The sequence below is a fragment of the Nannobrachium achirus genome, assembly GCF_963921795.1.
Source record: "Nannobrachium achirus genome assembly, chromosome: 24".
Taxonomy (NCBI): Eukaryota; Metazoa; Chordata; class Actinopteri; order Myctophiformes; family Myctophidae; genus Nannobrachium; species Nannobrachium achirus.
In genome coordinates, this window is record NC_137831.1 from 49182507 (window position 1) to 49209603 (window position 27097).

The 27097-nt window shown below is 43.9% G+C and overlaps 1 protein-coding gene across 1 annotated transcript in view; it reads right to left on the minus strand.

Annotated features, from left to right (window-relative positions):
• LOC308280356 (sodium channel protein type 2 subunit alpha-like) overlaps window positions 1-27097 on the minus strand; it is a gene marked incomplete at both ends in the record, with an annotated part of 57192 nt that overhangs the window by 16372 nt on the left and 13723 nt on the right. Inside the window, 7 exons of the mRNA XM_080720618.1 lie at window positions 2319-2798; window positions 3115-3471; window positions 3552-3716; window positions 3816-4054; window positions 4162-4294; window positions 4921-5301; window positions 21823-22089. Coding sequence (XP_080576744.1) covers window positions 2319-2798; window positions 3115-3471; window positions 3552-3716; window positions 3816-4054; window positions 4162-4294; window positions 4921-5301; window positions 21823-22089 — 2022 coding nt within the window. The remainder of the gene's footprint in view (window positions 1-2318; window positions 2799-3114; window positions 3472-3551; window positions 3717-3815; window positions 4055-4161; window positions 4295-4920; window positions 5302-21822; window positions 22090-27097) is intronic.

Below are 27097 nucleotides of genomic sequence, written 5' to 3' on the forward strand. Positions count from 1 at the left end.
CACGGCGGCGCGACCCCTCATCAGCTTAAGGACATCAACAAGGTAAACGAACGAACGGCCGTATTGGCGCGGCTCAGTCTGTAGTATACAGACTGTAGCCTTCAAAGGCGTTCTGTGCCAAATTCTGCCAATGACGTCTTTGACGTCTTTTGTGTTTTTTGTATACATTTTTTTTTTTTTTTTTTCAAAAACATTAAAAAAAAAAATCAAAAATCATGGGTGGCACATGAACCTTGGAGCCATTTTGGCATTTGGCACAGAAAGAGTTAAGTCAAGAGTGGAAATTCAACACTCCCAGACAAGATAACATAGGACTTTAATTGAATAAAAGTGAAGGTGAGTCAATCAAGTACTTCCTATTGGGCTTTAAATAAACCGTTGTGTTTTTTCTAGCAACTTAAGTCACACAATAATTATTTATATTCAACTATAGGATCATCAGCATACTACAGACTGTAGCCTACTGTAAATGGGAATAGCAGGACTGCAGTGCATCGACCGTAAGCAGCAAAAATATTATAGGCCTACAGATCACATTTGAATCTTGATTGAAGAAAGGTTTGGTATACTACACAATACAGTGTAATGTAAACACTATCGGTATTATACAGTAGTAAATTATAAAGTGGTAAATTGACCATATTTACACAGCTGCCATTTTGCTCTCATGTCATACTCCAGGCCAAGGTGGGGGTGGGAACACCCAGCCCAGAGTATGACACAAGAGCAAAATGGCTTCCATGTGACTTGTGGTCAGTAGTTAGGGTTATGTACATTAACTTTTTCCCTGCCAGATTATTATTTATTTATTGGGTCTGGTGCCATCAAAAAGCGGCTTACCTTTGCGACGTTATAGTAGACAGATACACTTTTTTTTTTCTTTTTCTTTTTTAAGTGCCTGGTCTGCGCTTTCGCAGACCAGGCAGTAGAGGGCGGCGTCATGCAAGGATTAATGTGAATTTGGCTGGTCCCGCTTCCCTTACATTGAGAGCACACTCTGGCCATTGAGCGAAATCAACACGGAAGAGAATTGGTCTCCGTTGATGTTAATGCATAATGGATTTTTAAGACCATCCCTGCAGACGATGTGATTACAGTACACGGCGGCGCGACCCCTCATCAGCTTAAAGACATCAACAAGGTAAACGAACGAACGGCCGTATTGGCGCGGCTCACTCTCGAGAATTGGGGCGAACAGGAACGTCCAAAGCAGTATAAGAGTTAAAGTGTTCTTACAAGTTTCCTCTCACTGAAAAGCAGGAAAGCATCTGTGAAGCAGCAGCAGTAACAAAAGGAGTTAAACGCATTACAATTCATAAAATACATTTCCAAATAAATAACACTTTGGTTATAATCAAAAGTATTTAAAGAGAGAGCACATTCGGGGCTCAATGAAACTCCGTATTTTACCATCACAAAATCTGAGCCCAAGGAAAGTTTGCAATGGATTCAGCGTGATGACAAACCCCTAGTTAGACCCCTCAGATCCTACTTAAATACCCAGAAAAAAATGTTTTCCTCCTGTATAGAAAGTCAATGGGACTTTCTAGACTGTCAATGGGGGGGCACGGTGGCGCAGTGGTTAGCGCTTGCCTCACAGCTAGAAGGTCCTGGGTTCGACTCCCGCCGGGGGACGCTGTGGGTGCTGGGGGCGTGTTTCTCCTCCGCGTCATCAGCGCCCACACCCTAGGTGGGGTCGGCGATAGGGCCTTTCTGTGTGGAGTTTGCATGTTCTCCCCGTGTCTCCTAGGGTTGATACCCTCACAAAAACATGCAGTAATCCTGGTCTCAATAATGCGTCCCCCTGGCCAGCCGGGGCGCTTGATGGAGGGGTAAGGAACTGGTTGGAATAACGTGTTCCTTCCACACACTACGTCCATCCCGGGGAAATCCCCCCTGTCAGGTGAAAATAAATAACTTGGACTACTCATGCATTGAAGGAAGCATGAGGTCAGTCCGTTGTCTCCCCAGGTTGGCAGAGGGAGAGCAGAGCCCAGGATTACATAGGCAATTGGCACTGGGTGAAAAAATGGGTTGCAAAATCGTGGGATAAAAATTATAAGAAAAAAAAAAAGAAAGTCAATGGGAGCCCAACTTGATTTGGCCGCTGTGCCGACCCCGAAGGTCGCCGACTCATTAGAGCATGCCCTGAGCTACATCTGTGCAAAATTTCGTGCTTTTAGACTGATTAGCGCGATATATCCTTAATGCCCCCGACTACAACGCATCAATGCCGTGTGAGTTTGTAGATAGGCTATTCGTCCTATTTGTTGTACAGGGAACAATATAGGGTGCTTAAGAAAGTAAGGCATGCTCACCACTTTACTTCCGTCTATATCCGAGGAGAGGCTGCTAATGTCGTCCGTGTTAAGATTCTCAAAGTCTGACTCAATGTCAGCGATGGGGACAGTGACCGTCACACTGGGATTGTGGATGAAGGACATGATGGAATCGTCACTCATGGTTTTGACTATGTACTTGTCTCCATTTTTATCCACTCCTGTAACGTCCCTGTTGCCGTTTTTGGAAAAGTCCTTGATGACATCCATGGTGGTGTGGCTGTGTCCTATAGGCCGCTGGAGGTCATCCAGGCTCTTGTCCTCGCCCTTCTTACGCCTTCGCTTCCTGCAACAGACACTGTGGCAGCCGCGGTGAAGCAGGGACTTGACAAAGGAGACGCCGTTGTGGATGCGTCCGATGGCGATCTGCAGGTTGTTCATTTCACTGTCGTCGTCTGTCGCTGTGAGATTGTCAGCACTGAATGAGCTCAGCAGCAAGGCCAGGAACAAGTTCAGCACCTGTCACATAACAACTTAATGACTTCTCATGACCTCACCTAATGGACCTAATCAAGTTAATCGATTATAAAAAAAATAAAATATGGATAATATCAATCCCTATTTTGGAAAATGGCGCGCCCATGGCCACCAAATTGGTCTTAAAATGATGTGAGGTCAGGCAAAATAGGGTCCTCAAAGTTAAATGAACACTGGGAATGTTAATAGGCCTATGCATCAAAAATAAGGAGGTAAAACTAAAAAGGCTAAATAAGTAAGAAAAAAAGTTACAAACATACAACCATGAATACAAAAGCAATGCTTAGAAACAACGTACCACCAGGTTGCCAATGACCATGACCATCATGAAGACGATGAGGCACTTGGTTGGCCCAGCCACCTCCATACAGTCCCACATGGTCTCGATCCACTCGCCACACAGCACCCGGAACACGATGAGGAACGAGTGGAAGAAGTCGTGCATGTGCCAGCGGGGCAGCTTGCAGTCGGCAGAGATCTTGCACACACAGTCCTGGTAGCTCTTGCCAAACAACTGCATGCCCACCACAGCGAAGATGTAGACGATGATGGCCAGCACTAGAGTCAGGTTCCCCAAAGCCACAACTGAGTTCCTAATGATTTTGATCAGCATGTTGAGGGTCGGCCATGATTTAGCCAGCTTGAATACTCTCAGCTGTGTGGGTGGAAATAAAATATCAGTTTTGATGTATAAGTAACTAACTAAACATGTTGGCATCGGTAGGTTGCTCTTACCACGGACATTACAGACCCGTTGGACTCATGGAGCACAAAAAGCTCCATCAGGCTCCCGCTGACGATTATACCATCAAAGACATTCCATCCCTGTTGGAAATAGTAGTATGGATCCAAAGCAATGAGCTTAAAGACCATTTCAGCAGTGTAGATGGCAGTGAACACCTAAATAAAAAAGACAAATCCAAGTTTTTAATGAATAAAGTTCATGTGTATTCGCAATGAACATTTTTTAAGAACAACAGACAAAGTCGCAGCACTCACTACATTCCCCACAGAGAGCATTTTGGAGAAATTAGGGTCCATTGGGTGATGCTGCATGGCCATGAACATTGTGTTTAAGACAATACATATGGTGATGGCGAGGTCAACAAATGGGTCCATCACAACCACTTGAACCTTCTTCTTTATCCTCATCCATCTCGGGCAACATTCCCATATTAGAAATGTGTTGGCAAACTTGAACCAACAAGGAGGACACTTCTGCCTCGATTCTTCAAGTTCTGATGCACAAAGGAGAGAGTGTTCATGTATTATCAGTTGTGTATTTTAAATAATATGATGAAAGTCATCATGTTGCAGTGTCAGGATGGTAATGTCCGTTACCCACCCTCGATAGTATCCGTTATAATACTAGCTACGCTATACGCTCTCTGTCTGGCCTTTGGGCTGTCCAGGAAGTCCCTCGTTTCCGAGCAGGTTCTGCATTTGCCTTCTCCGTCCTCTGTGTCGGCGGTGTCATCCTAGAGATTAGAAACATTGCATGTGTTACAACCAAGACATTACAAGTTTTGGAATTACATTGACCTTCCTGACGAATGAATAAAAATAAAGAGAGCAAAGCTTCACCACCCAAAAACAGAGACAAAAATAAAACACATATATGAAGGCATAGAAAGTGCTGAACGTTGAATGTCAAAAGAAAAACAGATCTGTTCGACTGTAAAATGTAAAAGAAACTAGACCAGGTCAACCTGGTTGTGCCAGACCCCGGTTCTGCCAACCCTCTGGGCCTATAGATTTAATGGTACATTTATAGGCTGTCTGTCCCTTTATAGGCTGTCTGTCCCTGGCATCTTCCTTGGCATCTTCCTGTCTGTCATCATCATTTATGACATCATGCCTTTTGTAGGCATGTCATCATCATGTCATCATCATATATACCCTTTATATAGAAAACCCGGACAGACATTTGCTTATGTAGGCCTACCCATTTCATGGGTCTGGCAATTATGTCACTCACTAAATGGGCAGGCACATTTGCAAAACATATAAAACATATCAAAATAGTGAGGGAAGAGGAGAGGATTAAAAGAAAATCAAACTGTAAGCACATCGATGACAAAGGCCGAAATGCGCACTTCCTTACGTCGTCATCGCTAGATGCTGTGTCTACGGTCACCTCAGGCGGGAGACGTCCCACAGGGGACCTAGGAAGCGATGCCCCGCCCACCAGGGACACCACCCCATTGCAGTCCAAGGAGCTGTGCATCATCCCGTTGGGCGGACGCAGGACGTTCGGCAAGAGGCTATTTTGGCTCACAATGCTGCTGCTGCGGCGGCGGTCATGTCTCCGCGGCAGCAGCAGGGAGCCCCTCCGACTGTTGCTGTCCCCGGCGGTGCTGTTCTCGTCGTCGGCAAAGTTGTTCTCAGAGCCATGCATGTCGAGTGCGTGGCCGCGCAAACCGAAAAGTTTGCCGTGACTGCTACGTCTGTGCGAGAACATCGGTCCATGGATGCTCAAGAAGGACTGAGAGAGAGAGAGAGAGAGAGAGAGACATTCTTCACTGGCTTTCACTGATACATGTTGTGAGCGACGCGAATGAAATTTAAAAGAGGGGTGATGGCGATGAGGACAGATACAGCCCTTTATAGATGATGATGATGATCTTTGTATGCAATATTGCAAACATTAGTATTCCATGAAGAGACGTGGTAAAAATAACTCAAGGAAAATGCAGTGGTACAACACATGGCGGAGATGATTGTTGATGATTCTACTAAAAAGGATATTGATACTGGTGGTAATGATGATGATGATGATCATCATTTAGATGTCCATAATTACAACACCAGAGGCAGCGCCTCAGATCACGTTCCACCCAAAGTCAACTCAAACAAAGGGTCAAACTCGTTCTTCTGCTATACAACCAAAATGTGGAACGCCCTAGTGTGGATCACTAGCATCCTTTAAAATCGCCCTGAAAAACCACTTACAGGCGGCAGCCATTCGCAACTGGCAATAACAAACCTAGCCCAGCCTCCCCTGACCCTTCTTTGTATTTACCTTCTGTATATAGAACAGTGCAAATATATTTTTGCACTGTTTATTTTATTTGTATTTACTTTTTTTTACTGTATCTACTGCATAGTACTGTGTTCTATCTGTCTGTCATTCAGTGTTATATTATACTTCAATGGTTTCCTATGGAAATAAGCTTAGTCTTTTCTAGGATCTCCTTTTAGTTGACCTTGTACCAGTGAACTGTACCGTCATGAAACTGTACTTTCTTTTGAGCGGCTCGCCGGCTCCTATACGTGGCTGTGCGTGTGTCCGTAGCCTTTTTCCTCAGCGTTTTGCCATAGTAAAATGTGTGTGCGTAGCATCATGTTTGTCTAGTGATGTCATATGTCGTATGTCTGTAGCCTTTTTCCCCAGCGTTTTGCCATAGCAAAACGTGTGTGTGTAGCATAGCCTGTACGCACAGCTCCTATACGTGGCTGTGCGTGTGTCCGTAGCCTTTTTCCTCAGCGTTTTGCCATAGTAAAATGTGTGTGCGTAGTATCATGTTTGTCTAGTGATGTCATATGTCGTATGTCTGTAGACACTTTTTCCCCAGCGTTTCCCCAGTGTGTGTGTAGCATAGCCTGTACATCCTAGACTTAAATCCTAGTCTGAAGATGTTATGCAAGCACGACCACCGCTCACTTCACATTGGGTGTGATCTTTTTCTATGCAAACTTCTAATCAACCAATCAATCATAATTAAGATGAGCGCATATGAAGAGATGAAGGTGATGATGGTTGGTGATGATACAAAGCAATGAAAAAAGATGACAAGAAATCTGGGCAAAATGAAAAAGGCATCTTGGTGATGATGGTGATGATGATGACAAACATTGTTCCTTTGGCAGCAAGTTAACACGATGATAGTGTTGTGTTAACCATTTTCAATCTGACATCCCTATTTATTATAGTCATTCAGCTGATAGTATAGCAAAATATAGGGCCAATGCTGCCCCTATGCCCAATGCTGCTGAATTATTAAACAAATAGTTTTAGTGCACAGCAACTACCTTAACTACACAAAGGGGCCTTTTCCACCGGCAAAGAACCGGTTCGGGTTCTTGGGAATGAACCAGAGGTGGGCTTTTCCACCGAGAACTAGGGTTGGGTATCGTTTGGATTTTTACGATTCCGGTTCCGGTTCTGCTTATCGGTTCCGGTTCCTAACGGTTCCTATTTCGGTTCCAAAATGGTTAAAAATATATATTTTTAGCCGAAACTGAATAGAGATTATTTTTTTTTAATAACATATACACACATTATTTTTAAATGTTATTTATTTATTTATGTATTGGGTAATAAAAGGTAATATGTCTCCAGTTGCATAATTGCACATTTATGGCCTAATTGTGTTATTATTATTACTATAACTAGAAGCTCGGCCGCCCGGCGACCTGGCCAACTCGGGAACAATGTAAATAGGGAATGAATGCCCTGCCCTTTAATGCAAACCTCATTATATCTGTTGTCATAGGATCCGTTTTGACCATCTGTTTGGCCGTGTGTCCATTTATGCCCATATATGGAGATATCTGTCTGTCTACGTCCATTTCATGCCCATATATGGAGATCTCTGTAGGACCCGTTTTGACCATCTGTTTGCCTGTGTCCATTTATACCCATATATGGAGTTATCTGTCTGTCTGCGTCCATGTTATGCCCATATATGGAGATCTCTGTAGGACCCGTATTGACCATCTGTTTGCCTGTGTCCATTTATGCTCATATATGGAGATATCTGTATCTGTCTGTCTGCATCCATTTTATGCCCATATATGGAGATCTCTGTATCTGATGTCTGTGTCCGTTTATGCCCATTATGGAGATCTCTGCATCTGTTAGTGCCCCCGACTACCTGCTGCGGCGGGAAACACGCGTGCCGAATTTAAAATAGGGAATGAATGCCCCACCCTTTAATGCAAACCCCATTATAACTGTTGTCATAGGACCCGTTTTGACCATCTGTTTGCCTTTGTCCACTTATACCCATATATGGAGATCTCTGCAGACACAGTACCGGTTCCGGCCCTACCCTTTAATGCAAACCCCATTATACCTGTTGTCATAGGACCCGTTTTGACCATCAGTTTGCCTTTGTCCACTTATGCCCATATATGGAGATCTCTGCAGACACAGTACCGGTTCCGGCCCTACCCTTTAATGCAAACCCCATTATACCTGTTGTCATAGGACCCGTTTTGACCATCTGTTTGCCTTTGTCCACTTATGCCCATATATGGAGATCTCTGCAGACACAGCACCCCTTACTTTACTTACAGAGCGCCCCGGAGTTCCCTAGCCCCTGGGCTCCTTATTCCCCTCTGTTTGCCTTTGTCCACTTATGCCCATATATGGAGATCTCTGCAGACACAGCACCCCTTACTTTACTTACAGAGCGCCCCGGAGTTCCCTAGCCCCTGGGCTCCTTATTCCCCTTTATTATTTAAGTTTAGTGTGAGAGGGAACTGCCCGGGCTTATCCACATTATTCACCTGGTTCTCTTAAAGGCACAGCCCGCTAATTCCCCTGAACCCAACTGCTCTGAAGAGCACCCTGAACTTTGCTCACCTCGAAGTGAGAGGAAGAAAGACTTTAGTTTATGCCACACTCAGAGAGATTTTTAGTTGACTCATCTAGCGTATGTGATGTCAGAGCCTTTTATGAAGTGATGTCACAATGAGTCAGCGCTTGCTCCGGAACAGCCCGATGTCAGTCATCTCCGCATACGGAGATTCCAAATCTTTCGTGCCGGATCCGGAAAACTGTGTATCGGGTCGGGTCGAGGCCTAGCTAAGAACGTAGGCAAAGGTCTGAGCTGTCTGTGTGCGAAATTTGGAGTCTGTAGCACCAACCACGTGCTGTCAGGGCTCATCCATGTGATTCGGGCCATTCGGATTCGGCGTCCATTGGCTTCAATTAGTAGTCAGGACTCCGCATATGGAGATTCCGAACCTTTAGCGTTGGTTCCGGAAAACCGCATATCGGGTCGGGTCGAGGCCTAGCTAAGAACGTAGGCAAAGGTCTGAGCTATCTGCGTGCGAAATTTGGAGTCTGTAGCACCAACCATGTGCTGTCAGGGCTCATCCATGCGATTCGGCCCAATTCGTTACTATAATAGGCCTGCCAATGTTTGGGGAGAATTCACTTTCAGTTTCATTTTAGCAACACACACACACACACACACACACACACACACACACACACACACACACACACACTAGGGGTGTGAAAGAATACCAGTAAGACTCCCTAATCGGGAGATAAGCGACCGTTGGTCGCTTATCTCCACAAATAGGCCAAAAGTTTGTTTTACCAATTATCAAGACATACGGGCAGTTGACAGTTTGCCATGGTTACTCATTGAAGTTGAATCTCCATATATGGAGATAACCTACGCATCACACTGTCACAAGTCTGACCTCACCAGCCCATATTTGGGCATGAGCAACTTATGTCTCCATATATGGAGATATGATGACATCACACAGTCCTCAGCCGATGATGTGGCGTGATGTCATACAATACACAAACGAGCCCTACAGTATAAAGGGGCAATTCTTGCCAGGAAAGAAGCATTTCTTCGACTCAGACCTTATCGCCAGGGTTGGCTTATAGCAGCTGTCGGTAGGAACATATATGGATTCTGTTAGTGTGGATCTCCTAACAGGGCATCATCTGGGATACAATCCCTTTTTTTTCCAAACATGATTTATGGAGATCCCTAACAGAATCCCTTTTATGCCCATATATGGAGATCCCTAACAGCATCCCTTTTATGCCCATATATGGAGATCACTAACAGCTAACAGAATCCCTTTTATGCCCATATATGGAGATCCCTAACAGAATCCCTTTTATGCCCATATATGGAGATCCCTAACAGAATCCCTTTTATGCCCATATATGGAGATCCCTAACAGAATCCCTTTTATGCCCATATATGGAGAACCCTAACAGAATCCCTTGTATGCCCATATATGGAGATCCTTAACAGAATCCCTTTTATGCCCATATATGGAGATCCCTAACAGAATCCCTTTTATGCCCATATATTATGGAGAAATCCCTGCTCTGAGTATCTGACATCAGTGTGATGTCACCTTGTTTATGCCCATATATGGAGATCCCTGCTCTGCGTATCTGGTTGCTATGGTAAACAGTTGGTTGCTAGGGTAAAAAAACATGGTTGCTATGGTAAACAGTCGGTTGCTAGGTTAAACAGTTGGTTGCTAGGGTAAAACCATGGTTGCTAAGGTGGTTGCTAACGTACACTAACAGACCAGCAACAACAGACTGTTGCCACAGCAACGTACACAAAGGTTTGTGTACACATGTGGTGTGATGTCATACTGATGCGGAGATATGAGCAGGGCAAAGGTGTGACGTGTGACGTGTGACGGACGGACGGACGGACGGACGGACGGCCGGTGGAGGTTTTCATAGTAAACTGCTCCCTGACGGTCGCAATTAGAAATTCGAATATTCGTTCGAATGGTAACAATAAAAGAATATTCGAAAGTAAAAAATTGAGCTTCGAATTAATTTATATTTAATTAAAACAAATCTACCGCACTTCTCGCTAGATTCTGGGCGCATGGAACGTTAAAAGGTGGCTGGTCTCGCAAGGCAGAAGTCTCCATTCGCTGCTGCAAAAGTGGGCTGATCTACAAGTCCACAATACGTCGCTGATCCAATACGTTGTGGGCTTGTAAATTAAGGGTGCCTATTTAGCGACACCGCCATACAGCGAAGCATAAACCTCCAGCTGCTTAACTTTCCCTTCACACTGTCACTGGCCGTCACATGTCGGAGTGGAGAGATGCACTCGTCCGCCTCGCAGTGCACAGTGCACACACAGTGCTTTTTTTTTTTTTACAAATCTCTTTATTCATTTTTTCGGCAGGGATAGTAGAAGGCATCATAATAGGTAATATCACAAATATAAACTGCACTTATTTTACATATTCAACATCAAAAGTCAGTGTATAAAGATTCAATAAAATAAAGAGAACACACAAAACATGAAACAAAAACATACAGTCGCAAAATCCCATTCACACTTTCAACCAAGACCGGACAAAAGACAGAGGGAAACACGAGGATAGGAGGGGGGCGGGGGGGGGGGGGGGGGGGAGTCTCTGTTCAGGTTAATTGTTAAGTTCGTTTGTGATCGTGAGTGTGCCGATGTAATCCAGCACGGGCTGCCACGTTTTGTGGAAGTTTGATACAGTATAGAATTTCGTGAATCCATCTGTTGTGTGATGGGGAAGATGGATGTATCCAATTGAGGAGTATCAATCTCCTTGCTAACAGGGTTGTAAAGGCTATTACTCGTCGTTGATAGGATGGTAAGTTAGAGATTCCGAAAAGGGCAATAATGGGGTCAGGAACAATTTGCATGTTTAATGCCCTTCCCAAGGTATTAAATATTGCTGTCCAAAACCCTGACAGTTTGGGGCAGGACCAAAACATATGCATGTAATCTGCAGGCGACTGTTTGCATCTATTACATGCATCCGACCTCTCAGGATATATCCTGGCTAGTTTTGCATTTGTGTTGTGGACTCTGTGTAGGATCTTGCATTGCAGAAGTCTATGTCGTGCACAAATAGAAGAAGTATGTACTGAGTCTAAGATCTCATCCCATTGCTCATCAGACATAGTAATCCCGAGGTCCTGGTCCCAAGCGGCCCTTAAGGAGTCAAGACGAGTATAATTGAATTTAGAGATGTCATCGTATATAATCGAAATCAGCCTTTTTTGACCAGACTCCAGCGTCAAGAGTGAATCAACCGCGGTTGCCGGTGGGCGGTTAGGAAACTGCGGGTACTTGTTTCTAATGAAATTCCTAATTTGGAAGTAACAAAATAAATGGGAATTGGGAAGATTGAAGTTAGTTATTAGTTCTGCGAATGAGGAAAAAATACCATTAGTGTAAAGGTCATTGATAGTTCGTAAGCCCCTATTAGACCAGATCTTAAAGGCTGGGTCAGTGCATGACGGGAGAAATAGATGGTTACAGTGTACTGGGGCTAATCTAGATGTTGTGTGGAGGCCAAATTGTTTCCTGAACTGAGACCAAATTTTCAGGGAATTTATGACTATCGGGTTTTTGGAGACCTGCTTAACCTGAGTTGGCAACTGAGAGCTAACCACCGACCAGAGCGAGAAGCTTGAGGAGGATGCCTCCATTTGAGCCCATAGGGGCGGGGAGCCCTCAGGTAGAGTGGTATTCCAAAATAGAAATTTGTTTATGTTGGAGGACCAATAGTAAAAACGAAAATTGGGAAGCGATAGTCCACCCTCTGACCTAGAAAGCTGAAGGACCTGTAACTTAATGCGTGCTCGCTTATTACTCCATAGGAAGGATCTTATAATCTGGTCAAGCTTAGTAAAAAAAGATTTATTTATGAAAACTGGGACATGTTGAAATGGATATAAGAATCGGGGAAGTATGACCATCTTAATCAGATTAACCCGTCCCAATAGAGAAAGAGGTAGAGATGACCACCGAGCCAACTCTTCCTTACTGTTATCAACTAATGGGCCGAAGTTCTTGGCAAAGAGACCAGCAAATGTCTTAGTTACGAAGATTCCCAAATACTTAAACCCCTCTGTGACTTTCTTAAAAGGGAAGAGAGATTGGGAGAGTGCGTCAGCAGAGGCATTAACAGACATATATTCGCTTTTTTGAAGATTAAGTTTATAACCTGAAAGAGTCTTAAATTGTTCTATGATACGCAGAATAATAGGGAAAGATGCCGCTGGGTTAGAGACATATGTGTCCCAATCTCACTGAGAGCCAGTCATTGCAATTTTTTTCATTTCATTCGAAAGCTGGGGATCATAGCTACAAAATAATATATTGGTTGTGGAGATTGACCCAACAGTTTTGAAGATATGGCTTATAGAATGATGCCATGCTGAAATAGGACTTTTGAGATATTCAAGTTTTAAATAAATGTCTAACCTGCAATGACCTGACTCCGCCACATGGGGAGCAATCTTCAATTCAATCTTCAATTCAAAGAAGCTTTATTGGCATGAGAACACAAACGTTTACACAGTGGTGGAAAAAGTACCAACATTTTATAATTAAGTAAAAGTATCAATTCTGCAATGTAGAATCACTCTGTTACAAGTAAAAGTCCAGAATTAAAAATGTACTTGAGTAAAAGTACAAAAGTATTGGTATCCAAATGTACTTAAAGTACCAAAAGTAAAAGTACAAAATGTTTGAAAATAGCAGATCTACAAGCTCACAACGCGTCGCACCGCAATGCGTTGTGAGCTTGTAGATCGGCTATTTTCAAATAGCCTTGGTATAACATAGGGCTAAAGTGGTTTATGTATGTTTTAAAATTTAGTTATTGCTTTGTAGATTAGCATTATTGGGCTAAATGTAAAGACGCTACGCTGCGCCAACCGTGAATTCAACACAATCTGCTGTTGAGCAGTTTAACCAATTTGCTACGTACGTCTACACAAACGGTCAGATTACAAAGATAAATTGCTTTAGTGAAGGCTCACGGATGTCACCATAGGGTACGCTCCAGCAGAATGTCCCGTAATGATCGTATTATTTAACGAGGAGCATTTTAATCCGATCGGTCGTCGTTTCCTTAAAAAGGTATTAATGTATCTAAGTGCAGTACACCTCGCAACCGATGGGGTCGCATGGCTGAAAAACAACAGAAAATGGCGTCTGATCGGATTAAAACGCTGTTTATTAAACAATACGAAAGATACGGGTAATTCTGCTTGAGCGTACCATACTGTGACATCTGTGAGACTTCAGTAAGCACTTTATCTTTGAAATATGAACGTTTTTGTAGACGTACGTAGCAAATAGGTTTAACTTTTCAACACCAGGTTGAAGAGAATTTATTACGTGCGCAACACCTGCGTTAGCCTGCAGCTAGCGCTAGCTAACGTTAGCTAGCGTTAGCCGTTAGCCACTCATAGCCAGTCAACCAGAATAGTATACTCTAAAGTCAACTTTCCGACGGCGAGTGAACGATTGCATTCCATCCATGTTTTCTTGGCTGTCAATTTATTGTCCAAAAAAACAAACGCTATGAACGTTAAAACTAGATAGTTTACGACGACACTGTACTATTCAATGCTAAGCTAACTCAGTGACTTCAAGGAAGACAAACGCATATGTCACAGACGCCTCCAGGCAGGAACGGATCATTTTCACCAGCGTAGAAGAAGAAACAGCGGAAGAACGGCGGAAGAATAATAAATAAAATAATACACTAAATCATACATTACGTGGTTAATAATCGTTCATTTGGAACACACGTGGCATTAAATTAATGGGATAAATACTGTGGTTTGCATCGCTAACAAAGGCTGGCTAGTTAGCATTTTAGCTAATATCAACTGGGAGGACTAACAGAATTATGTACCGAACTCTCACATTAATTAAAAAAAGTCTTATTTACATGCAGAGTTAAGCTCTGGCGTTTAAGTGAAATGTAGCCTGAAATTTATGAAATGCTTTAGTGGCTTTATCACATTTTAGTGAGAAAAAAAAAAAAAGGTATTTTCAGTCCCTGTCTAAAGCTGTAATTTCCGAAATGACTGGCTCTCAATGAGATCGGGACACATATAGTAAAAGGTCGTCCGCATAAAGGGAGAGCTTATGCTCTGTACCAAAACGTGAAATCCCCTGAAAGCCTTCCTCTGCACGTAACCACAAAGCCAAAGGCTCAATGGCGAGCGCAAATAAGGACGGAGACATTGGGCATCCCTGTCTATTCCCACGGGAAAGAGAGAACTGACCGGACTTCACAACATTGACATTAACAGAGGACACTGGAGATGTGTACATAAGCTGTACCCATTTTATAAAGTCAGGGGGGAAACCAAATGTATTAAGTACATAAAATAAGTAGCCCCATTCCACGCGGTCGAACGCTTTCTCCGTGAGCGAGAGAACTATTTCAGGGGAATTTGAGGCAGGGGAGTAAAGTATATTAAACAATCTTCTCGTATTGAAAAACGAATGTCTACCTGTAATAAAGCCAGTCTGATCGGGATCAATAATATCAGGCATTATCCGTTGAAGACGACTTGCTAATGCCTTGGCCATGATTTTAAAGTCTACATTTAAAAGGGATATCGGTCTTTAACTACTACATAAGAGCGGGTCCTTATCCTTCTTTAATAGTATAGAGATTGAAGCTTCTGACAGAGAAGGCGGGAGTTGGCCTTTCTCAAAAGCGTCATTGAATACACGCACTAGGATTGGAGCCAAAGCATCATTGAATGCTTTAAAAAAATCTGTGGTGTAGCCGTCAGGCCCAGGAGATTTGCCGCTTTGTAAAGATTTTATGGCTTCGGTAACTTCGAGAACAGTTAGAGGAGCTCCGAGGGTAGCCTCGAAGCCCTCCCCAACTTGTGGATAAGTCAGAGTATCCAACGGGTTAGGACCGTCCCAGTCATGTATGTTGGATTCTGAAGCATATAAACTGGAATAATATTCAGAAAAAATGTTACTGATGTCCGTAGGGTCAGTCACAATCTCCCCCGCAGCCGACCGTATTCTCGGGACCAGTCTGGAAGCACCCGCTGCCCGAGCCTGGTATGCGAGCAACTTGCCTGCCTTGTCTCCATGCTCAAAATAACGCTGTCTGGTCTGTAAAAGCTGCCTCTCGACAATAGTGGTAGATAACAAATCGAATTCAGATTGAAGTTGTACTCGGGTTGTATATAGAGTGGGGGAGGGGTTAACCGAGTATTGGGCGTCTAGGTCCCGTATTTTAGTTGATAAAGAGGTCAGTTTGGCTTGTTCTGTTCTTTTAAAATGAGAAACAAAGGAAATAATCTGCCCACGGAGATAGGCTTTAAAGGATTCCCATAATATACTGCTGCACGTTTCTGGAATGTCATTAATCTCAAAGAACATTTTTATTTGTGACTCAAGAAAATCTTTAAATGTAGGCTCAGAGAGCAGGTGAGAGGAGAACTTCCAAGATCTAGAGGGAGGCCTGCCTTGTGGGAAATTAAGTACCATGGAAGTGGGGGCATGGTCAGAAATAACTATACTGTGATAGTCACAGGAAATAACATTATGCAGTAGTTTATTGTCTAGTAAAAAGAAGTCTATGCGGGAGTAAGTGTGGTGGACATGAGAAAAGAAGGAAAATACTTTATTTGAGGGAAACCTAGTCCTCCAGGGGTCTATCAGTCCGAGTTGATCAGCTTGAAATTTTACGGCCCTGGATGCTTTAGATAAAGTGGATCGATTAGCGGACGATCTATCAAGACCCAAGTCCTGAACCAGGTTCCAATCCCCTCCAATTATGACTTGGTGATCATTTAGATTTGGTATGGAGGCGAAAAACTTGGAAATAAATTTGTCGTCGTCCCAAGTTGGAGCGTATATTGAGGCCAGGACCACTGGACTATTCTGTAATTTACCCGACACTATAATGTACCTGCCGTTAGGATCAGACACCGTCATGTTTAGTTCGAAAGCGACATCCCGATGTATAATTATCGCTGCTCCCCTTGCCCTTTCGGAATATCTGGAATGGAACAAATGGCCCATCCATGGTTTCTTAATGCGGGGTACCTCTTTTGTACGAAGGTGCGTTTCCTGTAGGAAACAAACGTCACCTTTTAACTGTTGCAGGTGAGAGAGTACCTTACCAGCTTTGGTGGGGATATTCATCCCTTTAACGTTCCAGGAAACGAAATTTATGTTTCTACCAACCATCAGCGACAGCCCTTATGTGGCATCGGCGTCTGAGCAGAGAAGGAAGGGGACGGGAAGGGGGGGGGGGGAACACTTGACATATGTATCACTCTGGATACGGACTAACCTGAACCTAGTCAGACCTAGTCTACTAAACTTCCGTTCCCTCTGCAATGAATAAAGTAATAACCAACGAAACCTCACATTAAGCCCCAAGGCGTGAGAGTAGAAAGGAAATTAATTAAGAAAAGAAATGAAAAACCTAAGCCCGTTAAAACGTGTCGACAGTATAGGCCTACTGCAAAAAAAAAACAGAAACAATAAAAGATAAAACATAAATCAAGCCAATGTAATGTATAAAATATATAGCCAGCCCCCAATCTAATATCAAAAAGTTAACAAGTAGAAAGTTTTCGACTATGTATGAACACAAGGTATCATTATGATGAATGAAAATAGAGCAATACAGAGAACATGGCCTTAACAGCTTAACATTAATATGTGTACAAACCTTTGAAAAGACCATTAGTGTTTAAAGATTTATAAGCAACAGTCAAAGACTACAAAAATATCAAAGACAACCGACAAAATAGAAAAACAAGAATGAAAAAGAAAAAAAAAAAAAAAAAAACATTGTAGAGTACAATTAAGGCAGAATAATAGTAGTCATAAACTACATAGAGTCGAACCCTTTAAAGTCACATGTCAGTTTACAGAGATTGTTCAGAAGAAAAAGGGGGCTGTGGTAAGTGTAGCATATTAATTTCCAGATGGGGCTGGCTAAGTAGAATAAAAAACAAAAAAATGTAGAAGGAAAAGGGGGATGGTTAAATATTTTGCATAAATCAAAGTCAAAGTAAACAAAAATAAATATATATATATAGAAAAGGGGAGATCTACAAGCCTGCGACAGAGCCCAAATTGAGCAACCCGCCACAAGCCTATAAGTCCCACTTAGTAATGAAGTACTGCCCATATTGACATAACGTTAACTAATTATTACAACCTAAAGGTAGCTCGATTCGCAGCCCCGCACCACGGCAAATATGACGCGGAACAGAGTCGCTAGGCAAGCATCCCAATTTAAATAGTGTAGAAAGTAAGAAAAGTAAAGCAAAAAAATATATATCTATACATATATATATATACACATATACACATGCAATCACAATAGACCCTTATTGAACCTAGTTATATGTACAATATAAAGATAGAAATAATTTTACATCTTTTCAAAATATAGTATATCTCGATAGTATATCACAAGGCGACACGTAAATAAAAAGAAAAGGGCCAAACAGCAGTAAGTGCCAGACCCCAGTGAGCCACAAATTAGTAGCAAAAAAAAAAGCAGTGATCAAATAATTAACAAGATTCGATTCTTGCCCTTAGTATATAAAGCCTCGTAGTACAGGGGATTACTGACGCCCCCCCCCCCCACCGAACTCCCACCGCGGCGCAAGAGCGACACGGAACGAGACAGCAGGGAGACCGACAGCCATCCCACCACGAACCATTGACAGGACACAAGCCAGTTTTGCCAACATTTCGACATACAGATTTACAAAGTATTAACAGCCCACTGTGGGCTTTATCAACTAGATTAAGTACTCGCCCAAAACACACAAAGCCTCATAGTATAGGGGACCTACGACGGCCCCCCCACCGAACCCACACCGCGGCGCGGACGCGACGCGGAACGAGACAGCGGGGCGGCCGCCATCGAATCCCACCACGAGTCGCCGATCGGCCGCGAACCAGTATTGCCAACATTTCCAAGCACAAAATGATATAACGTTAACAACTCACAGCCAAACACACACTGCGTTCAATGATAGAAACAGCAAACAAATCAAAAACGTACAATAAAAGAATATATATATATCGGGGGAGGAAGAATGAACAAACAAAATTGTCTGAGTATCCGTGTTTGTGCACACGTAAAGAAAGTCTTGTAGAAGGGGGAATGTACGATGACGCATGAAACAATGAAGCGAGGAGAAAAAGAAAAAAAAAGAAGGATAGGACGATGACGTGGTGGATATCCCGTTCCCCTAGCAAAGTCAGTTAGCGTCCAGCTAAAGCCAGCTGGGCGGTGCGGCAAATCAAGCCTCCACCACAACAGCTAGCATCTGTGTTAGCTTAGCATGCTAATCCGCTAGCATCGGTAAAACTCAGTCAAGTAACAAACACAGATTCACGTCCATTGTCCCCCAGTAAACAAATTAAATTACAATGAAAGCACCCACTACTTGCGGTTGGTTGAGATGTATGTTTTGGCCTCTTCGACAGTTGAAAGCCGAAGCTTGGCGCCGTTTTCTTCCGTTATTATCAATCTGGATGGATAATGGAGAGATGGTTTGCGGCCAAGCTTGTACAACTCGGCCATGACATCTTTGTAGCAGCGGCGTTGCTCCATAACCTCCGGCGGGTAGTCTTCATAGATGGCGATTCTTTTACCCTCGTACTGTAGATCAGCTCTTCTCTTGCGTGCCTCTCGTACAACCGTTTCTTTGACCTGCAGCTTGTGGAAGCGGATGAGAACATGCCGTGGTTTGTCGTTAGCACCAGGCCTGGGTGCTAATGCTATGTGGGCTATCTCCAGCTCGGGTGGGGTAGGTAGGATCTGATCACCCAGTACTTTAACTAGGAAACTGGAGAAAAAGGTAGTCGGGTTGGAGCCGGAGACCCACCGTTTCACCCAGCCCAACTACTCGCACGTTCCAGCGGCGACTGCGGGACTCGAGGTCCGAGGCTTTAGCACGTAGCTTAGCATTGGCCTCGGCTAGCTCCGTACAAGTAGCCTCCAAGGAGGTGATGCGGTCGCTAACCGAGTTCGCGTTAGATTCCAAAGACTCAATACGGACACGGGGTCCGTCGGTAACAGCAGCGTGTACAGCATCCAGTTTGGACTCCAATGTGTCAAGTCTCCCATTAAATGAGGCTTCAAGAGACTTACGATGTTCCTCCAGCAAGCTAGTGAGGGCCTCCATGTCCAGTGTATCAGTGGCGTCGGCGGCTGCGGCAGCGTCTTTTTGTTCAATGTCTTTTTTTAACAGTTTGGCCTGGTTTCTCGTGGCCATAATTTGTAGTCAAACTTAATAGTGTACTTTGTTTGATACAAAATCACATCCCTTGGGGGAGAATAGTGAGAAATCGAAGGTTTATAGATGAAATAAGAGGGAGCAGAGAAACACGTCTACTCCTCACTCTGCATAACCCGGAAGCCACACACAGTGCTTTTAAACTTGCTCACGTTGATTCAGAATGATTAACGAGTCAAGCTGAAACGGGCGACTCATTTGGTAGTGACGGGAAGGCATACAACGAGACTTCTCCACCGAAAACACAATATAAAAAAGCATGGATTTCTTCTCTCACCGAGTCAGTCTCCTCGCACGCAGCCACGGTAACGGTAAAACTCCCTCCGTCACTCACACTGCTCCTAATTTGGTTCAAACCAAAACATAATCCATTGGTGTGATTATAATTGCTCGTTTCATGTCGTGGCTGTTCCAAGTTGCACAGCTGCTGTGACGCTTCGCAACGACGATTCGATTCTGCTCTTGCTTTTACCAACGCAGGCACGTGCACACAGACATCAAACGGGGCTTGAGCCCCTGCCCTTTTAACAGAGAATTGTCCACCAAAAGGCCCTTTTAGAAATGTCAGCCCCTGCCTCTCTTAACATTCTTTGCACGTCCCTGACCAACGCGGACCTGCACACAGTAAAGCGATAGAAGCGACTGTCTACAGTTTACAGTTTAGACATTTAGCAGATGCTTTTAATCCAAAGCGATTTACAATAAGCAGATAACACATCACAATAATAAACAAGATAATATCAGTACACCAACAGCAATATAACAATGCAAATAAAATAAATAATTAAAGAAAAAGGTTTCTTAAAAAAAAAAAAAAAAAAAAAAAAAGATTAAAATAAACAGCTTCGAAGTGCGAATGCTTCGAATTATTAGAATTATTCGAATATTCGAATTTATTCGAATCAACGGTGGATTTTAGAGGGAATATTCGAATGCTATTTTTGGCAAATTTTGACAGCCCTAACACACACACACACACACACACACACACACACACACACACACACACACACACACACAGTATCTTGCTGTGAACTCTAGAGGTGAGTGGCCTGAAGGACCGCCGAACTTCTTTTAAGATACAGGCTCTCGTCTCGGCTAGCTAGCACAGTAGCGCTAATGTTAGACCCTCTGTCGCTCTGTGGAACAGTGGATTCTAGTTTGGTTAATTCCAGAAGAAAAGCTTGGTTGCTGGTTGGCTATTTCTTCCCAATTCCTACTTGTCTTGAGACGGGGGAGCAGAGGACAGGGAGGAGGGGAGGGTCGGAATGCAGCTTGGAGCGACGCGCCACGCTGTGTCCGTACTGCGTCTAGTCGCGCCGATTGCAATGTCGTGGACAATAACTGTGACATGATCTAACCATTGTCTTCTGACAGTAACCTGCCGACGCTGGCGAAAACGAGCGCTCTACTCATAAACATGCTTGGTAATCTGCTAGACGCGTCTGTACTCATTCAACACAGAGACGCTCCAGCGTTATGCTTCGACGCATCGCGGTGCTTGGATTGTGCAATTTGTGCTGTTTGTGCTGTCTTTATATTTTAGTGCATCACATCTAGGAACCGATAGGCAGTACCGAAATTACATATATTTTTTGGGTACCCAGGAACCGTCATGTTCTTATCGGTTCTGTCCCGGTACCGAATTTCGGTACCCATCCCTACCGAGAACCGAGTTGCTTCTGAACCGTAAAAGTTGGTTCGCAGCCAGTTCGCAAGAACGAACCAAAGTTCCAAGAAAGTTGCCATCCCATAGGCGGGAGAAAGAACCCAAACCAGTTCTCTGCCGGTGGAAAAGGCCCTAAAGTGTAGTTAAGCATGGCAAACAATGAAATACTATTCCTATAGCTTCATTTAATTGGCTTGGCAGAAGATTTCAACGGGAAACACATAACTAGGTGTCAACTGTTTCCTGTTCAAATCTCCCGACGAGCCAATCAAATTTAGCTATGGGACTCGGAAAACCGGAAATGGGCTTGCCAGCTGCAGGACTAGTTAGGCCTAAATTCTGCCCTCCTACGCAATGCTGTCAGGCCGAGAAGAGCAGAGAATAGTCAACCTACAAGTTGGATGGATTACCTGAAACCTGTCGATTGACATAACATAAAACACTGAACAATACTAGGAACAAAGAACAAAAACTGGTCTTTTATCAAACAGATAATACCAAACCTGATGTGCAGAGGAGTATTTCATGTCATATGAGAGCAGGTTGGCATCCATGGAGAATCGAAAGCGGGTCTTCTTTATACTTTCAGACGATTCGGATTTAGGAAACTTTTCGTCGCCCTGTTTTCCCTCCTCTTCCTTCCTTTTCTTGCGTCTGTTGCGTCTTTCTTTGGCACTCTTGGAGCTGAGCTTGGAGGCATCGGAGGAACTTCCCGTCACACCGCCTCCATCAATGACCTCCCCGTTTTCAGCCGCTGCAGCTGCCACTGCCTGGCAAGGAGAGAGAAACACACACACACACACACACACACACACACACACACACACACACACACACACATACACACACACACACACACACACACACACACACACACACACACACACACACACACACACACAAACAAACACGCACACTTAAACAAACTGTCTAGAAGTTGGTCGAGCGATATTGGTCGGATCGGAAGTTCTGAACAACCGGATCTCTCTATACTGTATGCCTATATAATATATAGGCATCTAGGGAGATCCGAATGATACTGTATGCCCATATACTGTATTATATGGGCATATCAGTCGGATCAGCGGTTCTGGAAAACCAACTCGAGGCCTGGCATAAAGAGCTTAATGCTATTTATTCTGTGCCTTCCCTGACAAAAACAAAAACTTTTCAGTGTAAGATTAGTAAACTCTGTGTGATGTATACTGTAAATCACGGGTGCCCATTATGTCGATCGCGATCGACCAGTCGACCGCCAAGGCAGCGCAGGTACATCGCCTGGCATGACCCTAAAAAAAAATCACACCCGTGTGAAGTGGAGCTGTGTGTGTGTGTGTGTGTGTGTGTGTGTGTGGATCATGTGTACCGATTTTTGTGACATTTGAAGAAAATATGTAGGAAAAGGAGCAAAAAGTGTGTTTTGGAGAAAATTCAAGATGGCGGACAATCTATCATGGCGCAAATGGGCGTGGCCTATATGGGGAGATGCGTCATGGCCCAAGGAATCCAGGGAAAAAATATTTTTAATTTTCCGACCTACGGTTCAAGAGTTACAGGCCAAAACGTAAAGTGGGGTGTTATGGCGCCACCATGGGGCCAAATGACACAATTATTTTTCATTTAATCCTTGAAATCATTATGAACCTCCTCTCCAAGTCTTGAAACTCTAGCCCCTATGGTTTGCGAGAGACAAATAATTGAATGTGAGTTTTTGCGATTCCCATTATAAGTCAATGGGGAAAATTAATTCACTAATAAATTAATATCAATTAAACTATAGAACCTTTCTCTTAGAAAAGTAATAGCCCACGATTCCCGAGTAAGCCGGTCGATTTGACATATGGCGCGAGTGTGTGGTGGCAAAACTGTGGGACTAGTGGCGTGCCGAAGTTTAGGAAGTTCAGGCTACATACACACACACACACACACAGACACACAGACCCACACAGCCACGTATAGGGAGCCTGTGCTTCACACAGCTCCAAAAAAAAACAAAAAAACACACAAAACGCCTCCTCTTTTGGTTTCACATGCGCGGCCGTACAACGCCCCGCGTCTTCAAGCCCACAATGCAATGCCTTGTTGTTTTTAAGAGTTGATGGCGCGAGGGAAAGCACAAAGCAGTATTAAGTCTACTAAAAAAGGAAAAGTTTTACCAATATGAGCACGGCAAAGAAGGCAAAAACCTATCACTTCCATCCAGAATGGGAAGAAGATTATCTTTTTACGATGTCGCATTCTAAATGCGTTTGCCTCGTTTGTAAAGCGGCTGTGTTTCTGAAGAAGGGAAACTTAGAGAGACGTTTTACTTCACGTCATAAAGAGTACAACTACGATGACTACCCGCTCAGCAGTGAATTGAGAAGAGAACTGGTGAGCGATCTAAAAAAAGGGGTCAGCAGTCATTATTCACAAAACCCACTTCAAAAGCAAAGGCAGCTACTGAAGCATCATTCCGGGTCAGTCATATGCTCATTCAGAAACAGAAGTCCTTCCAAGACGGACAGGTGGTAAAAGACGCCTTCCTTGTGGCAGCGGACTCATTGTTTCGTGATTTCAAAAACAAAACTGAAATAGTTGGCGCTATCAAATCCCTTCAGTTATCCAGAAACACTGTTACACGGCGCTGCGAAATGATGGCTGGTGATTTAACACAGCAGCTTAAAAGGGACATTGAAAAATGTGAGTGTTTCTCGCTGCAGCTAGATGAGTCCACTGATATAAGTGACACAGCACAATTGTGTATTTTTATCAGGATGGTTTTCAAAGATATGACAGCAAAAGAGCAACTATTAGCTGTGCTACCAATGAAAGAAAACACTCGGGGCGAGGACATTTTTCAGACATTCAAAAGCTTCATTGACAAAAACCAGATCCAAATATCTAAATTAGTGTCAATCACCACTGACGGTGCGCCTGCAATGATGGGGCGTAATAATGGATTCGTCGCTAAATGCAAGCAGGACAACGATTTTCCAGACTTTATTAACTATCACTGCATAATTCACCAGCAAGCTCTATGCGCGAAAATGTTGAATATGAAAGAGGTGATGGAAGTGTCAATGAAAGTCGCCTGCTCTATCCGGGCCAGAGCACTCCAGAGACGGCTGTTCCGTGCGCAGCTGGAAGAGGCTGAGAGTGAACACACTGAGCTGCTTCTACACACCGATGTCAGGTGGCTGAGTAGGGGGAAATTTATCCAGAGATTCAGAGAGCTCCTACCTGAGATAAAAGAGTTTCTCCATGACTCTAAACATGCGGAATACAAACAACTTGATGACGAGCAGTGGCTGCTAGATTTGGCATTCCTAACTGATGTGACTGACATGTTGAATGAACTGAACTTGGAACTGCAAGGGAAAGACAAAACTGTGGTCGACATGATAAGCTCAGTTAATAGTTTCAAACGAAAACTAGAAAATAATAAATCAAAAATGCAGCGCAAGAAACTGAGGAAATTCCCAAACGTGGAATCCGAGTTGGAGAGGCAAGGGAAGGCGAGTGCGCAAATTGACAGTGCGTGCTACACAGAGCAAATACAACACGTGCTGTCAGACTTCAACAAACGCTTTCAAGATTTTGCCTCACTGGAGCCTATCGCCACATTCATGTGCTTCCCTTTCGGAGAAGATACTGATGTTGATTCCATGGCCTCTGAAATTGGAACACTGTTCAACATGAACACAGCTGAGCTGGAGAATGAGATCTTGGCTCTGCAGGCTGACATCCAGCTAAAATCAAGGGCGCGCGATGGAGCCTTTTGGCACTTACTAACAGAGGAAAAGTATCCAAACATAAGGACATGTGCAACCTCCCTCACAGCTTTCTTTGGCTCAACGTATTTATGTGAATCAGCGTTTTCTCACATGAAGATAATCAAGTCCAAGTACCGCTCCACCTTGACAGACGAGCATCTGGAGGCCTGCATGAGAATAGCTATCAGCGGTGACTGTCCAGATTACGCAGCACTAACGGACTCCATTCAGTGCAAGCAGTCATCTGATTAAGGTAGGAATCTGTCCTAAATATATTTCAAAATATTGCATTGTGGCTTGTAATGTATCTGTTTTGCTGTCTGCATGCACCGTCCAGCGCGTGTGTGCGTGCGCCGCACGTGCAATGGATTGGATATGTGCGCAATGGATTGGATATGTGTGTGTGTGACACACATACACTGTGTGTGTGTGTGTGTGTGTGTGTGTGTGTGTGTGTGTGTGTGTGTGTGTGTGTGTCGCATGCGCAATGGTCGGATTTGATAGCGCTGCTATTGATCGTGAAATTGAGCCCTGAAATGATGATTGTATAGATGCAAATTATTTGGTTTCTTAGCCTTGCTTTGTGTTTGTTTTTCACAGGGAATTGAAGGGACAGTCAACAAGAGGGGGGGGGGGGGGGGAGACATTTCAAGCTTCAAGCGGTCAGTGGTTTCTATGCTGGAAACACAAACTTGTCTAAGGCAGGACTGGACTAATATATTGACAGAGAGACTGGTCACTGGTGGTAATGGTGGCATGGTGCACTTTATAGCAAGAGACTGTTCTAAAGCTGTTTTACAGTGAAGATTGTGCAAGGCACAACTATTTATTTTCTTTCTGTGAACCCAAATGGTGTTATTTGGTGTTATTTCATGCCTTACTGATGAGATAGTAAGAGACTGTTCTCACAACTGAGCTGTTTTACAGTTAACTCTTATACTGCTTTGGACGTTCCTGTTCGCCCCAATTCTAGAGAGTGAGGCGCGCCAATACGGCCGTTCGTTCGTTTGATGTTTTTTATGGATTATGATAAAAGACGTCCTTGCGCAACTTTTCAATGTATAATTGGTCGTCGGGTCATTTTGAGGACAGCCGGAAACCGCGTCATAAAAAAAAAAGTAAACAGACTGTCCTGGCTCCGCCTGCCTAGCTGCTAGCCTTGAGGGATTATATTGTTTTTTGCATCGGACTGTTAGTAGAGAGAGAGAGACACGTTGGTAAAAGCGATCATTTTGTCGGAAATCAGTTGTTTTATAGTAATTAGTATAGTAATTGTAGTAGGTAGTTGCGACCGTAGGTCGCATTTACTATCAAACCCTGCACAAAGTGTAAGTCCGTCCGTCAGTCCGTCAGTCAGTCTGTCTGTCTGTCACACCTCACACGTCACACTCTTGCCCTGCTCATATCTCCGCAACCGTTGCCCCGATCCATGCCAAATTTTGCACACACGTTCCTTACCTGCCAAACTACAACCTCCAAGGACCCCCAGAGCTCCAGGGACCCCCAGGTCCCTGGGGGACCCCCAGATGTAAAAAATGACCAAATGTGCTAAACTGACCAAATGACCACCCCAACGGGGCTGCTCACGGGGAATTCCCGGGGACCACCCACTCCTGGTGCTCCAGAACGGATGCAAAAGTGGTGGCGCCCCCAGTGGAGGACCCCCTACACTGCAGCTCACATAAAATGCCGTAACTCCGGCTAGGAGTGACCGGGACAGCCGGGGCCGGTACCTATTCGTCCGCCTTGCCGGCGCGGAGACCCCACCCCTCATTTCTCACATGGCCCTCTTCTAGCGCCACCATGAGGCCGATTCTTGCAAAACACATTTTTGGACACTGCTCCTACAATTTTTGCCCTAAAATCACGCAAATCGTTACACAGTATGTCTACACTCATCCCATCAACATGAATCTCTCCCATATAGCGCCACCTCCAGGCCGATTTTTAAAAACACATTTTTGGACACTGCTCCTACAGATTTTGCCCTAAAATCACGAAAATCACTACACAGTATGTCTAC